Source organism: Miscanthus floridulus, chromosome 8 (genome assembly GCF_019320115.1).
Source record: "Miscanthus floridulus cultivar M001 chromosome 8, ASM1932011v1, whole genome shotgun sequence".
NCBI lineage: Eukaryota > Viridiplantae > Streptophyta > Magnoliopsida > Poales > Poaceae > Miscanthus > Miscanthus floridulus.
The window spans coordinates 112,044,327-112,058,874 of record NC_089587.1 but is presented as its reverse complement, the minus strand read 5'-3'; the positions used below and the strand labels follow the sequence as shown (position 1 = coordinate 112,058,874).

At 47.8% G+C, this 14,548-nt stretch overlaps 1 protein-coding gene and 1 pseudogene across 5 annotated transcripts; one reads left to right on the top strand and one right to left on the bottom strand.

The window, feature by feature from the left end:
* Nucleotides 1-3,150: 3,150 nt before the first annotated feature.
* On the bottom strand, nucleotides 3,151-5,376 carry LOC136473286 (pentatricopeptide repeat-containing protein At3g47530-like; annotated as a pseudogene).
* Nucleotides 5,377-7,413: 2,037 nt separating this feature from the next.
* On the top strand, nucleotides 7,414-13,752 carry LOC136477161 (probable apyrase 6). 5 transcript variants are annotated; one of them, XM_066475221.1, is made up of 9 exons: nucleotides 7,432-8,189; nucleotides 8,398-8,510; nucleotides 8,600-8,707; nucleotides 8,898-8,952; nucleotides 10,009-10,203; nucleotides 12,700-12,797; nucleotides 12,969-13,162; nucleotides 13,229-13,315; nucleotides 13,402-13,752. In XM_066475221.1, the coding sequence occupies exons 1-9, from the start codon at nucleotides 7,631-7,633 to the stop codon at nucleotides 13,568-13,570; spliced, it is 1,578 nt and encodes a 525-aa protein (XP_066331318.1). In that variant the 5' UTR covers nucleotides 7,432-7,630; the 3' UTR covers nucleotides 13,571-13,752. The 5 variants fall into 5 exon arrangements, 4 of the variants coding, with proteins under 4 accessions (XP_066331320.1, XP_066331319.1, XP_066331317.1 ...); XM_066475223.1 differs by lacking the exons at nucleotides 12,969-13,162; nucleotides 13,229-13,315; nucleotides 13,402-13,752 and adding exons at nucleotides 11,146-11,298; nucleotides 11,427-11,604 and having other exon boundaries at nucleotides 7,414-8,189; nucleotides 12,700-12,789; XR_010763886.1 differs by lacking the exons at nucleotides 12,969-13,162; nucleotides 13,229-13,315; nucleotides 13,402-13,752 and adding exons at nucleotides 11,146-11,291; nucleotides 11,427-11,604 and having other exon boundaries at nucleotides 7,415-8,189; nucleotides 12,700-12,789.
* The last annotated feature ends 796 nt before the right edge of the window (nucleotides 13,753-14,548 follow it).

Below are 14,548 nucleotides of genomic sequence, written 5' to 3'. Positions count from 1 at the left end.
AAACCCATTGCTTAACTAGTGGCAAACACCTGGGGTGTTACAACTGCCAAAGCCAGCGGCAGTCGGATAAACTCTATGCGCGCTACTGGCGCAAAGACTTTCTCGAAGTCGATGCCCTCGTGCTGGACAAAGCCTCGAACGACGAGACGCGCCTTGTGCTTGGCAATGGCGCTGCACTCGTCCTGCTTGACCTTGTACACCCACTTCAGGCCGATCGGACGGCATCCTAGAGGTGGATCAACGAGCTCCCAAGTCTCATTTTTCTCGATCGCCTTCATCTCCTCTAGTATCGCCCATTGTCAATTTGCATCGCGCTTGGCCAGCGTGAACGTAGGTGGTTCCTCTACACTGACGAGAAGCAGCTCTGGATCTTTGAGCAGCCGACCCGCCAGGCCTGAGGACCCTGGGCCGCCGACAATGTCGCCAAGCCTGCGGAACCACACCTTCTCACCGTCTGGAAGGCATTCACGAACTCAGTGATGTCGCTTGGAGGTGAGGCGAACTTGATCGGCGTCGATGGAGTCCTCTATTCCACCGGAGTGGTCGGCACAACACCTGGAGTGCTCGGCACCACTCCTGGACCGCTCGTCACCACTCCCGGAGTGGTCGGCATCACTGCAAGACCTCTCGGCTCCGCTACGGGAGCGTTCGGCACCCGTCCTGGAGTGGTCGGCACCACTGCAGGACCGCTCGGCACCACTCCTAGAGTACTCGGCACCGTCCTAGGAGTGTTCGGCTCTGTTGCTGGAGTGGTCGGCACCTCCTCTCTAGCGTCTCACCACCTTGGATGACCAAGTGCTCGACGACGAAGGTGCTGGTGAAGCCGCCAGCTTCCCCCGTGCCTGGACTGTCCCAGTCCCAGGTCGTCTTCTCGTCGAACACGACGTCGCGCGAGACAACCACCTTGCCTCCGCGTGGGTCGTAGAGCCAGTACGCCTTGGTACCTTCCGCGTAGCCTAGGAGCACCATCGGTGTGCTCCTGTCCTCTAGCTTGGTGAGGACCGGCTTCGTCTTCCTGACGTGGCCGATGCAGCCGAATGTCCAGAGGAAGGACACGTTCAGCTTGCGCCCATACCAAGCTTCGAATGACGTCTTGCCCTTCAGGGCCTTGGTGGACGCGCGGTTGAGGATGAACACTGCCGTGGTCATCGTCTCACCCCAGAACCTTACCAGCATGGTCTTGGCCTTCATCATGGATCGAGCCATGCCGACCACCGTCTGGTTCCGCCGCTCCACCACGCCATTCTACTGTCGCACCACACCCTGATCCGTGCAGTACGTAGCGAACTCCACCGAAGTGAATTCGCTGCCACGATCAGTCCGCAGCACGCGCAGCTTCTTGCCGCTCTCCGCCTCCGCCGCCTCGTCCTTGCTCGTCAGGAGTTGCAGCCACATATAGCGACTGCATTCATCCATGAGTAGGAGAAAGTATCGCCGACCACCGTTTGTGGCTGGTATGATTAGCCCGCAAAGATCGCCGTGGACTAGCTCGAGAGCGTCCGCCGCGTGATACTTGGCCGCCTTTGGGAACGGCAGCCTCCTCTGCTTCCCGGCCAGGCAGCTGTCACACAGCTCGCCTGTGTGCGACGTCGCCATCAGGAGAGTGGCCTCATCATCCTCATCAGCCTGCGCTAAATGAGCCTCAGCCTTCTTCTCCTGCTTGCGATTTGGGCACTCCTTTGCCTAATGGCCCGTCTTCCCGCAGCGTCGGCAGGCGTTGGGGTCGAACTTCTTCTTCTTCTCCGAAGAAGCTTTGCCACGGCGCTTGCCATCGCCACTGCGGCTGGAGGAGGCTTCCCTAGACTTCTTCATCCGGACAACCCACTCCTCTGTTAGCAGCAGCTTGCCGTTGTCCGTCGTTGCTGTGGCCTGCTCCACGCGCTCGTCCACCGCCCGCAGACGGCCTGTCACATCCTTAACGGTGAGGATGGACAAGTCCAACATCGTCTTTATGGAGAGAGCGATCTGGATATACTTCACCGGCACGGAGTGGAGTTACTTGAAGACCGCCTCTTCTTCGTCGATGGTGACACCGTGGCTCCTCCACTTGCTGATGAGCGACTGCAGGCGGAGGGAGAAGTCCTCCACCGATTCACCATCCTTGAACTTGAGGGTGGCGTACTCCTGCTTCAGCAGCTGAGCCGTCGCCTTCTTTGCGCCGTCGGAGCCGACGCGCATCGCTACAATGGCCTCCCACGCCTCCTTAGCAGAGTTCTTTCACCCCAACGGCTCCTTGTACTCTACTGGCTCAGCAGCGAGGCTAGCCTCCAACGCTGACATGTCGCCTTTCATTGTCAGTGCCCTTGTCAATGACATTTCAGAGTCATTGGGCTCTAAACTTGACCTTCATGGTCACCGCCCACTCGCCATAGTTGATGCGAGTCAGCGTCGGCCAACTGGTGCCGCTGACCTCTCATACCGTGCGCACGACGACCTCCTGTCGTGGTTGGGCAGCCACAACAGCACCGCTGCTATCGCCCATCTCCAAACCATCCGTCATCGCTAGTGGTTAGTCCAGCGACGGCGCTTGTACGGCTCCGATACCACTTGTTGGCCCGTGGATCTCCCACACGGGTGAGCCGACCGCTCACCGGCGTTGCCGACCACACACTATGGCTAGAGGTAGAAGAAGAGAGGGAGAACAGAACGCACATACACAGCACAAGCACCAGCGTTGGTCAGAGCTCTACAGAGGAGATAGCAAAACTGAACTCGCTCTCTTTACTGAGTTGTAATGGGAAGCTATAAATACAATTCTACCCATCTAATACTAGTACACAGACATGTCAGGCTGCCATGCTGCTACAGTGACTAGATGTGACAGCAGGGCTGACTTTGGCGCCTGCCCCTATTGTGGCTACAGTGTGGCAAGGGAGCCTTTCGACGCCTGCCTCTGCCGCGCGTTCAGACATGAAAGAGCAGCAGATTACTTTACAATGTCTACAAAATGTTAAGCAATCACACATTCAATAGTATCCACCAAACGAATTTCCTAGGTTCAAAGCACAATGCCGTGGAGCTCATCAGTGAAGCCTGATGAGGCAAACTTTTGACAGACTAACAAGAAAGTCACATGATTTATCATCACTTCCTTTTTCTGATTTGTCATCACTTTTTCTATCTTATAGAAGAATGTTCAAAGGCATGGCACCATTGCATGTTTTCTTAAATGCAAGGACACATATCATGTGTTAAGACGTGTTTGTATTTCAATTACCAGTATAAATGGTCCTCTTAATTAGCCAATATCTGAGTATTCAATATTACTGTTGTAGGCAATATCCTGAATACTGATTGCTGAGCCTGTAGTCCTAGTGTAAAGACCTCATACGTTGGACCTTGTTCTTTTAAGTGCTGATAGTTGTACTTGGCGAAAAAGGGCCTTGTTCACGACAGCAGACAAGCCAGAAACCAATTGTGTGAAAACCTTTTTGTCATCACATTAGAGCTCATATAGTGCTTATGATCGGGTGCCAGTTCCAGCATTCACTGTTGCTCTGGTATCTAAAGTATGTGTCGTAACTTCAATTCCTTGTGGTGCGCTGCAAATGCAACAAACAAGCAAGGGTGGACTACCAATAATCATTACATGAACATTTTCCTCCCTGGAAATGATGGAACCGCGTTCTGTCCCTGACAATAACTAGTCGGTTGTAAATACCAGAAAACACCTTTGTGAAATTGTGGCAGTCAACACAAACACGAAGATTCTTTGCAAGCCTTATTGGCCTGTGCTGAGGCGTCACAAGCAAAGCAAAAGCAATTGCTAGCTTTTCACTGTGATAGGTGAGGGCACTTTCCTTCCCTTCGGAATCCAAATCATGCAACTCTGATGACACATTTGGAACATAACCAGCAACCCTTAACTGCTTATTTATCTCATTGAGCTTTGCATAAATCTCCACTTTCCTTGGATGTGCATCATCATCTGCAATAAACTCATGAACCTCACCATTATGCTCCACAGTCGTGCAGCCAGGAGTAGTTTGTATTCCTTTTTCCTGCATCAACTTCCTGACTTCGGATACCTTGCTCCATTCCCCAACTGCTGCATAAGTGTTCAGCAATAGAACATAGTCCCCAGCTTGCTGAGCCTTCAGTTCAATTAGATTACCGATTACACGCTCTCCAAGATCAACATGACCATGGATTCGACAAGCGCCAAGAAGAGTTCGCCAAATTGTCGCATCTGGCGCGATCTTCATCTCATTTGTCACAAGCTCATAAGCCTCATCAAGCAAGCCAGCACGGCCCATTAGGTCAACAATGCATCCATAGTGGCGAACGTTTGGCTTCAATCCATACTCACATCGCATCATATCAAAGAACCTAAAACCCTCGTCAACCAGCCCACTATGACTACATGCAGAAAGAACACCAGTAAAAGTCTGTTCATCAGGAGCAACATCTGATCTAATCATCTCCTCAAATGCCGAGATAGCATCGTTTCCAAAGCCATTTGCTGCCAATCCCGAGATCATTGCGCTCCATGTGACCACTCTTCTGAGGAGTCCCACAGAACACCCTGTATGCCTTATCCACACACCCGCACCTCGAGTACATCGCGATCAACGAATTGCGCACCTTCAGCTCGCCCCCATAACCGTGCTCCTCTGCATACGCCCACACCTGATCACCAAAATCAAGCGCGCCCAGCCTCGTGCATGCCTGGAGGAGCAGAATGCAGGTGACGTCATCTGGCTCCGCCTCACTGTCCCTGCCTCTCATCTCCTCGAAAAGCTTCAGGGTGTCCTTTGTCCGCCGGTTCCTCACATAACAGGTGATCAGAACGTTCCATGCGACCGCGTCCCTCACCGGCATTTCGTCAAACAGCTTGCGCGCGCCGTCCCCGTCGCCGCAGTTGGCATAGCACCTCATCAGCGAGGTGGCGAGGAGGGCGTCGCGGAGGTGACCGTCCGCCACTACGTTGGCGTGGAACTGGCGCGCGTGCGCGAGCGCGCACCGGGGCTTGAGGAGGATGGCCAGGGTGAACGCGTTCCCTCGGCGGCCGAGCGCGCGCGTGCGGCGGAGGAAGCGCAGCGCGTCGGAGGGGTCGGAGAGGGCGCGGAGGATGGAGTTGCACTGGAAGGTGGAGGGGAGGGAGGACGCGGCGGTGAGGTGGTGGTCGACGACGGCGAGTGCGCGGCGGGACGGGAGGGAGGCGGCCGCGAGGGAGAGGAAGGCGGCGGTGGTTGTGACGGGGGAGATGGCTAGGAGGCCCGTGCGGAGGAGGTGCGCGTGGAGCTGGAGGAAGCGGCGCGGGGGAATGGGCGAGGCGGAGGCGAGGAGGGCGGCGGCGACCAAAGAGGTGGAGGTGGAGGGGCGGTGAGCACGGGTGAGAGGAGATGACGATGCCATAGCCCCGCGGCCCGCGGGACGGGCGCGAGCCAGGATATGGCCGTCTCCGCTTTGAATTTCGCGTCTTAACCTTCCTCCGGAGTTCGGGGAAGACTATGGGGGTGTTTGGGACTGCTCCATAAACTCTGCTCCATAAACTTCACTGTGGAGCAGCTCCACAAAAAACTGGAGTTTATGGAGTACCTTTTTAGGTGCTCTCACAACTCCACCCTTTTTCCTGGAGCAGAGTGAGTGGAGCTGAAACCGTTTGGCTGAAAAACGTGAAGCGAAACTGAAAAACGTGGAGCGGAGCAGTCCCAAACATGCCCTAACTCCAACCCAAATACAACACCTGTATCTGAGTCCGGCATAGGAAAAAAAAGTCGCCACCCAAAAGTGAGCCTCTCCAACAGACTGCAAACGCAAAAGCCCTCAAATCCGCCGGAGGTCACCGCCTCGTCCGTCCAGGACCGCGCCAAGGACATCCTCGTCGTCGTCTCCGGCCTCCTCTTCGTCGTCCCCGGATCCCCGCTCCCCGACGGCCACACCCCGCTCCCCGCCTCGCCGCACGCTCCTCCTCCAACACCGGCGCCGGCGTGCGGGCGAGCTCGGCGTGGGCGAGCTCCGCTTCTGCGCTGGCGAGCTCGGCGATTTGCGTAGCGAGGAGAGAGGGGACGCTTTTTTGCCTAGCGTTTAGGGGAGCAGGCAAAATGCGTCGGTTGTATGGGTCTGCTGTTGGACGATGTTTTCGGAAGGCAAAGAACTATGCGGGACACAAAAATAGGTCTGGGTCTCCTCATCGGAGACAGTCTAAGGCGGTAGGGCAACTCCAGCCTATCCCTTGAATTTTGGCCCCCGTCCCGGCCCCCGTCCCCAGAAACCATAGTCTCTCGTCAATATTTAAGCTCATACTTCTCAACATACTTTAACCGATTTTCTAAAACTTTTCTACTTTACACTATATTGTCATGTGTCTCATTTACTAGGTTCACTTGTCAGCCTTGTAACAAGAGAGGAATGAGGAACAGTGGAGAGGATGAAGGACTCCTACATCTGAAGATTTAAGAGAGAGGAATAAGAGTGCCTCGTCCATTTTGGGGCCAGATGAGGCTTCGGTAGAAGTTATGTTTTCAAGCCCCGAGCCCTTAAAAGAATGATAGGAGCCCACATAAGGGCTTGGTTGGAGTTGCCTACGCGACACGATAGGACTCACTCAGAAACTTAAATGGAAGTAGTAAACTCACTCGAGAAATTTCATAATGGTTGAAAAAATCATTACATTTTTGTAAGGTACAATAGTAAAGATAGACAAAGACTTATTCTGTATTTATACTACCTCCATTTCGAAAAAATGTAACTGTAGGTTACATGCTATGAAAAGTAGTTTACTTTTAATTAGGTTTTTAGTGAATAATATTCACGGTTACTTCTTTAAATTAAATTATTATGAAAATACATTTCGTAATTAATCTAATGATATTTATTTGGTTTTATAAACATGGATATTTTTTATCTATAAAAATATTCGGCTGGTCTATAAGTTGCTTGTGCTGATTTGTACGACTAATTTGTTGGGAGAGAAAAATACTGTACCATGACTTATAAGCTGGCTTATAATGGCAGCCGAACAGAGCCTGTAATGAGTCAAACTTATAAGGTACTAAAACGTGATAATGTGCTAGGATTGTATTTTTTTTGGACGGATGTAGTAATATGAACTAGAAGAACGCCCTCCGCGTTGCTGCGGGAATCGCCGGTAAAATTATACTACTTATATTTATTAATATGATTGAATAAATATCATAATATATGTTAGTGGATGATTTTTATTATTTTGGTCTAGACAACTAAATATATGTTAATAAATGATGTAGTTTGTTAATGTAAATAGTTTTCTAGATATTTACTGACAGAGGATGACAAACTATATACTTTAAACATTTGATTCACGGATAAATTAGACTACGTATATCTTGTTTGATTTGCCGAAGAAATCCCTTCAAACGAAACAGAAAGTATACGGCACAACGTTGAGCTCGCCACGGGCGCTCCAACCGGAGAAGCCGACGCCCGCGACAACCACTCCCGTGCTGCCACGTGTCCGCTGTAACCATCTCGAACGGTCAATTATCCCTCCACTGCCCACCACACCCGGTCCCCCACGCTCACCCTCCGCACCGGATCCCGTCACCATCTCCAAAGCGGCGCGCCGGCCCGGCACCCATCTCGCCGCCGACGCGCCGCGCCCCAGCGCCCCAGAACGAGCCGCCGGGGTCGATCTCCCTGCCCTCTGATGCGCCGCCCTAATGCCCGCGGCGAGCCCAAGGTACAAACCCTAGCTCTCGCGCCTCCCTCCCCAGCCGCCCCCACCAAGATGGGCGCCCAAAGGCGACAACCCAGCTCCCGCCGCCGCCTTGTCGGCGCCCTCACGCTCCTCGCCGCGTCCGCGCTCGCGCTGCTCCTCCTAGCATCCCGCCCGGTGCCCCCGACCTACGGCGTCATCATCGACGCCGGCAGCACGGGGAGCCGCGTCCACGTCATCGCCTACCGCTCCACGGCGGGACTCCCGCAGCTGGACTGGGCACGCACGGCCTCGATGAAGGCGACCCCGGGGCTATCGTCCTTCGCGGCGGACCCACGCGGCGCGGGGCTGTCGCTGGCGCCGCTTGTGGAGTTTGCCCGGCGCCGTGTGCCGCTGGAGAGCTGGGGGCAAACCGAGGTGCGGCTCATGGCCACTGCCGGGCTGCGGCTGCTCGATTCCGCAGTGGCCGAGTCCGTCCTGCAGTCTTGCAGGGAAGTGCTTCGGGGGTCGGGGTTCCAATTTCAGGACGAATGGACCACCGTGATCTCAGGCATGTGACATAGTAAAATTGTGCGACTTCTTTTCTCATTTTTATTACTTGCTCTGGAAATGTGTGGATTTGGAGCTCTTGCATTTGATGTGAAGCTGGAAGTACATATTTTGAAATTGGGAGCTTTACATTTCAGTACAACTGGGTGGAGTTGTAATTCAACGTCTTTGTTAAGATGATCATGCAAGTACATCGAAATACTGTGTAGGGGCTGAGGAAGGGATATACGCATGGGTTGCAGCAAATTATGCTTTGGGGACTCTTGGCGGTGATTTAAATGACACCACTGGGATTATTGAACTTGGTGGGGCTTCTGTTCAGGTTCTGTATCTTGCATCGCACTAAGGAATCAATCCTCCTCCAGCAAAATTTGTTGGGTTCTTACTGTTTTGCTATTTTTGATCAAACAGGTAACACTTGTTACCAGTGAACCTGTGCCTGTGGAGTTCTCTCATGTGCTTAAGTTTGGTGATGTCTCATATAACCTGTACAGCCACAGCTTTTTGCAGCTTGGTCTGGTGAGTTGTGTGCGTAAATATTAGTTGTACAGACAAACATTATCCATTGTCAACGTTCTCTTAAATTGCCTATCACAAGAAAAGTATGTTGCCACACCTGCACCTTAGCAATGATCCACTTTATGGCTAGTTAAGTGATCCTTGCTATTATTCTGTATGTGCTGACTGTTCTCTCTCATTTTGTGTGCAGAATGTAGCATATGACTCATTCCATGACTTGCTCAGCTCACCTGGCCTTAGCTCAAGTAAGTCAATTGGTTCATTGCATTTCTAGTTTTTAAAGTAAGATAATCAGATATCACAAGAACCCGTCTATGATTTAAAATTGATTACACTTGGGGAACAATTTTAGTACAGTTGTGCCAATTCTTTTTCTTGTATTCAACCTCTGTGAATAGGAAACTAGAGTTATGGCGGCAGACCCTTGAGTCTAAAGGTTTTAGATTGAGCAGAACTAAAACCGAATACATGAGATGTGACTTTGGCGGAGTTGTACGGGAGGAGGGAGATGTGAGTTTGGAAGGTCAAGTAGTGCCTAAGAAGGATACCTTTCGGTATCTGGGATCGATGTTACAGAGGGATGGAGATATTGATGCGGACGTTAGCCATAGAATCAAAGCAGGGTGGATCAAGTGGCGACAAGCTTCTGACATTCTCTGTGACAAGAGGGTACCACAAAAGCTAAAAAAGTTCTATAGAACGGCGATTAGACCGGCTATGTTGTATGGAGCGTAATGTTGGACTATAAAGATTTGACATGTTCAACAACTAAGTGTTGCAGAAATGCGTATGTTGCGATGGATTTGCGGTCACACAAGAATGAACCGAGTTCGGAACGATGATATACGTGATCGTCTAGAGGTAGCACCAATTGAAGAAAAGCTTATCCAACATCGGTTGAGGTGGTTTGGCCATGTTCAAAGGAGACATCCAGAGGCACCAGTGCATTGTGGACTCCTAAGCCAAGCTAATAATATGAGGAGAGGTAGAGGAAGACCGAAATTGACATGGGGGAGGCAATAAATAGAAATTTGAAAGCTTGGGATATACCTAGAGATCTATGTTAGAATGGTAGTACTTGGAAAGCAGCTATTGAAGTGTCTGAACCGTGACTTGGGGCTCTTGGTGGGTTTCAACTCTAGCCTATCCCAACTTGCTTGGGACTGAAAGGCTATGTTGTTGTTGTTGAACCTCTGTGAATATGCTATGTTTTTTTTTTGATAATATATATTGTAGGCCTAAAGCTAACATAACTCCAGCATGTTTCATGAGTCTTATCTGATCTGACTATGCTTATGCAGTGGCCACACATTTGATTTCTCAAGCTAAGTATAAAGATCCTTGCACTCCAAGGGGATTTACACGCATAGCAGGATCAGTTAAACTTCCTGTTAGTGTTCTTGAGCCGAAGGTTGAGTACAGACCTTTTGCTCATGCTGTGGGGAACTTCTCTGAGTGTAGATCTGCAGCGCTAACACTACTGCAAAAAGGAAAGGGTAGCCAACTGCACTTATACCTCAGTGTCTTATCATTATGTTTATTTTTCTTCAGAAATGCTTCCTTTTTCTTCGATAGTCATATCTGTTTGCTGAATTCTGGGGGAAGAATGGGACTTGGTCCACTAAGAGCTACTCCCTCCGTTCCAAATTGTAAGTTGTCTTGGCTTTTCTAGATACATAGCTTTTGTTGCGCACCAAGATATATATTATGTCTAGATACATAATAAAAGGTATGTATATCTAAAAAAGCCAGAACGACTTCAATTTGGAACGGAGGGAGTACTTTGCATAGGCCTTTGTTATAGGAAAAAAACTACATGACTTCCAAGATATACTGCACTCAATTTAGGGTTAAAATAACTAGGCTAACTAACCTTAGCTCAAATAGGGAAGTACTAGGTGTGTTAGCAGTAAGAGAACAAAATTCTGGTTAATTAGGCTATTGCACCTCCTGAAACCTGATCAGGTTTTCTTAAAGAGGTTACAAATATTTATCCAGGTTAGCTCAACTCCCCCAACCTGCAAGTCTTTTGGTAAACTAAGCCTGAATTCCTAGTACTTCCCTTATGTGTTGGCCATGTCACCAAAAACACAGCCATCCAGTGTTTTTAAAGGAGATAAGGAGTAAGCTATACACTTCTATATTATCCGTCTAAAATAAGAAGAGTTTTTTTCCATGCTTTAGCTTATTGTTGTATGAAATGAAGTGAAGGTGGCTCTGATGACCTACATCTAGTGACACCTTTTTTAGGCTCGTCAATCAAAATAAAATTATTGATATCTTTCACTGAAAGATGCATTAGTGTGCATGGTGAGTAGTTATTTAATTCATTTGCTAACTTTAATAAACTAGTTTGAGAAATTCCCATGTTTATCTTTAATCTGTTGAATGACTGCAGCTTTTTCTTAATCACACTATAAAAGAGCGAATCTTTTTAGGGGGGCTCTCCATCTATAATAACCGTTCGATCTACACGTCGTGCTATATGAGCCCTCCGTCATCCGTGATCTTACTCTCCCTCTTTAACAACCGTTCGATCTACACGTCGTGCTATATGAGCTGTCCATCGTCCGTTATCTTACATGTAAGATGTAAGAGTCCTATTCAATCTCAAATACGTCTCACAATACGTCTATAATCCCACCCGCCATAAGTCACGTTTATTTTAGGTACATGAGTCAAGTACAACTTATATCCTTGACGTGCACCATCTTTGTAGGTACCGTATGTACTGTTGTTGTGTACTGGTGCGCCGACCGATTGCTTCGCGGCCGCTGGACGCCGCCAGGCCAAGCGTGTGTCGGGCACCTGGACCTGGACGGAGACGGAGAGTGGGCGTCGGTGATTGAGTTGAGCGTGCGGTGCCGGTAGGCAATGTAGCACTAGGCTACACACAGGTTGGATTGGATGTTGGGCCTGCAAGGCTTTTTTGTTTGCTGGGCCATATCCAATTCAGTTCATATGTATCAGATACATACATGTAACCAGCTGTTTGTTGCTAATTAAAAAAAAAACATATCCAGCTGTTTCTCAAGAAAAAAAAAACCGTATCCAGCTTGATACGTATCCAAGGCCTCCGAGAAAATATTTCCTATATGATTCACGTTCAAATAATTGGACTAAGCCAAAAAATTAAAATTGCATGGCAGCTCATAGTGCAAAGCTCAATCATCTAAAACAAAATTACAACAATAAACTATATTATAAAAATTTGGGGGTAAATATGTATTTTTACTATTTATTAAATTATACATTTTGTTTGTTTTGTGAGTTGATTGGTTACGCGGAACATCAAACCTGTAACCTAATCAGTATGCCTATTGTGGCGTTAATTAGTGTGTATGTTGCAACCGTTATTAGTATGTATGTCAGGAACGATGTATGTTACGAACCCTAATTAGTATGCACGAGTATTGGAAATATATATTTGAGAATTATAAAAAGTACCAAACTAAGGTTACGGTGGGACAAACTCCATAACCCTAATCATTATTTATGAAGCGACCCTAATGAGTACATTTGTTGCGATCCTAATTGGGATGGGTGCTGGACCCCTAATTGATATGACAGCTACAACCCAAAGAAGAATGCATGTTGTGACCCCTAATCAGTATGGATACTAAAACTCAGGATAACTGCTGAAAACATATAAGTAGTAAGCTGAAACTCTTGTGCACTGTTTCCAAAATATGAGTGCGTTGGTAACTGGGCCATGAAACCCCACTGAGACTGGCCTAACAAAAAAAAAAAACGATTTGAAAGTTGTTCTACACATCCGATCAAATCGATCAAGCACTTTCCATCTATCTTTATTGTATATCGACAATAAAATTAACATTTCCATTGCATTTGAAATAGTTTTTAGAAACACGTGCGTGTCGCATGTGCATATTTGCTAGTATATTAAACAGTTGAATGAGTACAGTTTTTGATGCAGCATCTCATTCTCCGTTTATTTCATGGCATAATTGAGGTGAGTGTTCTTTTTGCAGAGGGATGTACATATCATGAATGCCGCCTTGGAGCGGCATTTGTACCAGAGTTGGAAGGGAAATTTTTAGCGACAGAAAATTTTTACCATACTTCAAAGGTCTATATAATTCTTTCTCTATGGTTGGGGGCTCAAAAAGTTAAATTTGGACATAATGCATGCATAATGACAGGAGTCTTCTCTTTGGGTCAAGATTATCCATTTTCTTTTGTGTTCAGTATTCTGCCATCTTTAGTACAATATTCATTTTTATATTTTATCGCTTAACAGTTCTTTGGTCTGCACTCAAAGTCCTTCCTTTCTGATCTGATGGCGGCTGGGGAAATTTTTTGCCATGGGGATTGGTCAAAGATTAAGAAGTACAGCTCTTTTGATGACGGACAGCTGCTGCTTTTTTGCTTTTCCTCAGCATATATTATTGCTCTACTACATGATACACTTAAAATGCCACTGGATCATAAGAGGTGAACCCTTTTCTACAGTTCTATTCTTTGTTTGAAACCTGGATATTTACATGAGTTTTGTTTCAGGATTGATGTTGTAAATCAAATCCATGGCATGCCTGTTGACTGGGCATTGGGTGCTTTCATTGTGCAGACGACAATGAACCGAACAGAGTACTCAGATTCATCAGTTTCATATCTAAACAACCACTCTTCTGGCTTGGTTCCGCTTCTGTTCATTACTGTGGTTGTATTTACAGCATTCTCCATCCAAAGGTGGAGAAGGCCTCAGCTGAGGACGATCTACGACATGGAGAAAGGCAGGTACATCATAACAAGGGTCAGCCGATGAGTCGCACACATCGGCGTTGGGAGTGGGTGGACTTCCTGCAGCGGAGCACTATTGACCATGTATGTAGATTTTCCTAAATTGATTTCTTACTCGGTGGCCAGCTAAGCTCCAGCATGTTGCCTTGCGGAATTAGCTTGCTGAGTTTGAGCAGCAACCCCTGTATATGATAGAAGGATATGGGTTGCGGTGGCCGTTGTGCATGCTCAATGCTGTATGTAATGTTGCTAAACTGTTGTCGAGGTAATTACAATTTTGTGCATGGGCGTCCATCTGATGATGTAATCCTGAGATATCATGTGTCTAATGATCAATAGAAAGTTCTTTGCCATGGATCATGGATGGCAGGGCAGCTGTATCTTTGTTTCCAGTCAAACCACTGATGTTATGTAATTCTAAGTCTAACGGTCGTGTATATTCTCTTGCCTTAAACACCACTGATGCTACGAGACTGCATTACAACGGTTTGCGTCCCTATTGCTATCACATAGGCACATAGCATTAGTTTAGGCTATGTGATATTGTTGCACTCATATTCCTGGCACAAGTAAACTATGAAGCTCACCATCTATTTAGGATAACTCTAATATATGGAGTTGGTTTTGGGTCTTAATTAGGTGTGTTGTAGCATTTATGCCTCTAGTTAGATTTCGATGATTAATGACAATACAAGATTAATATGACTAACGTGTGTTTTGCAGAGACAATTAAGTTAGGTCATGGTAATGGCAATTGATTGGGCAATCATGGTTGTCATGCCCCTACAATAGAAATCGTTTTGATTTTCAAAGGATGGACTAGTACTAAGTGTCGTTTGGTGTTGAAAAGACACTTAGAGTAGTTTAGGACTTTGTTTTTTCTTTGGACGTACTATTAAGGTGGGTATGGACTAGTAGCTTGACCTAGGTGAGTCTAATGGGTTAGGTGTGGTGCACACTTATCAAATCTAGCACTAGGTATCTTCGAAGTAGCCCTTAGATCAATTGGAGCAAACTTCATTCATATACGATTTCGAGTTGGAAGTGAATGGAGGGTCAAATGTTGACCGAACGCTGGTT

What these genes read in the sequence shown, in the direction of transcription:
- LOC136477161 (XM_066475220.1), top strand. Translation starts at nt 7,631, where the DNA reads ATGCGCCGCCCTAATGCCCGCGGCGAGCCCAAGGTACAAACCCTAGCT. An exon ending in ATGGACCACCGTGATCTCAG is followed by an intron (nt 8,190 to 8,397) that starts GCATGTGACATA and finishes AATACTGTGTAG; the next exon opens with GGGCTGAGGAAGGGATATAC. An exon ending in ACTACTGCAAAAAGGAAAGG is followed by an intron (nt 10,204 to 12,699) that starts GTAGCCAACTGC and finishes TTCTTTTTGCAG; the next exon opens with AGGGATGTACATATCATGAA.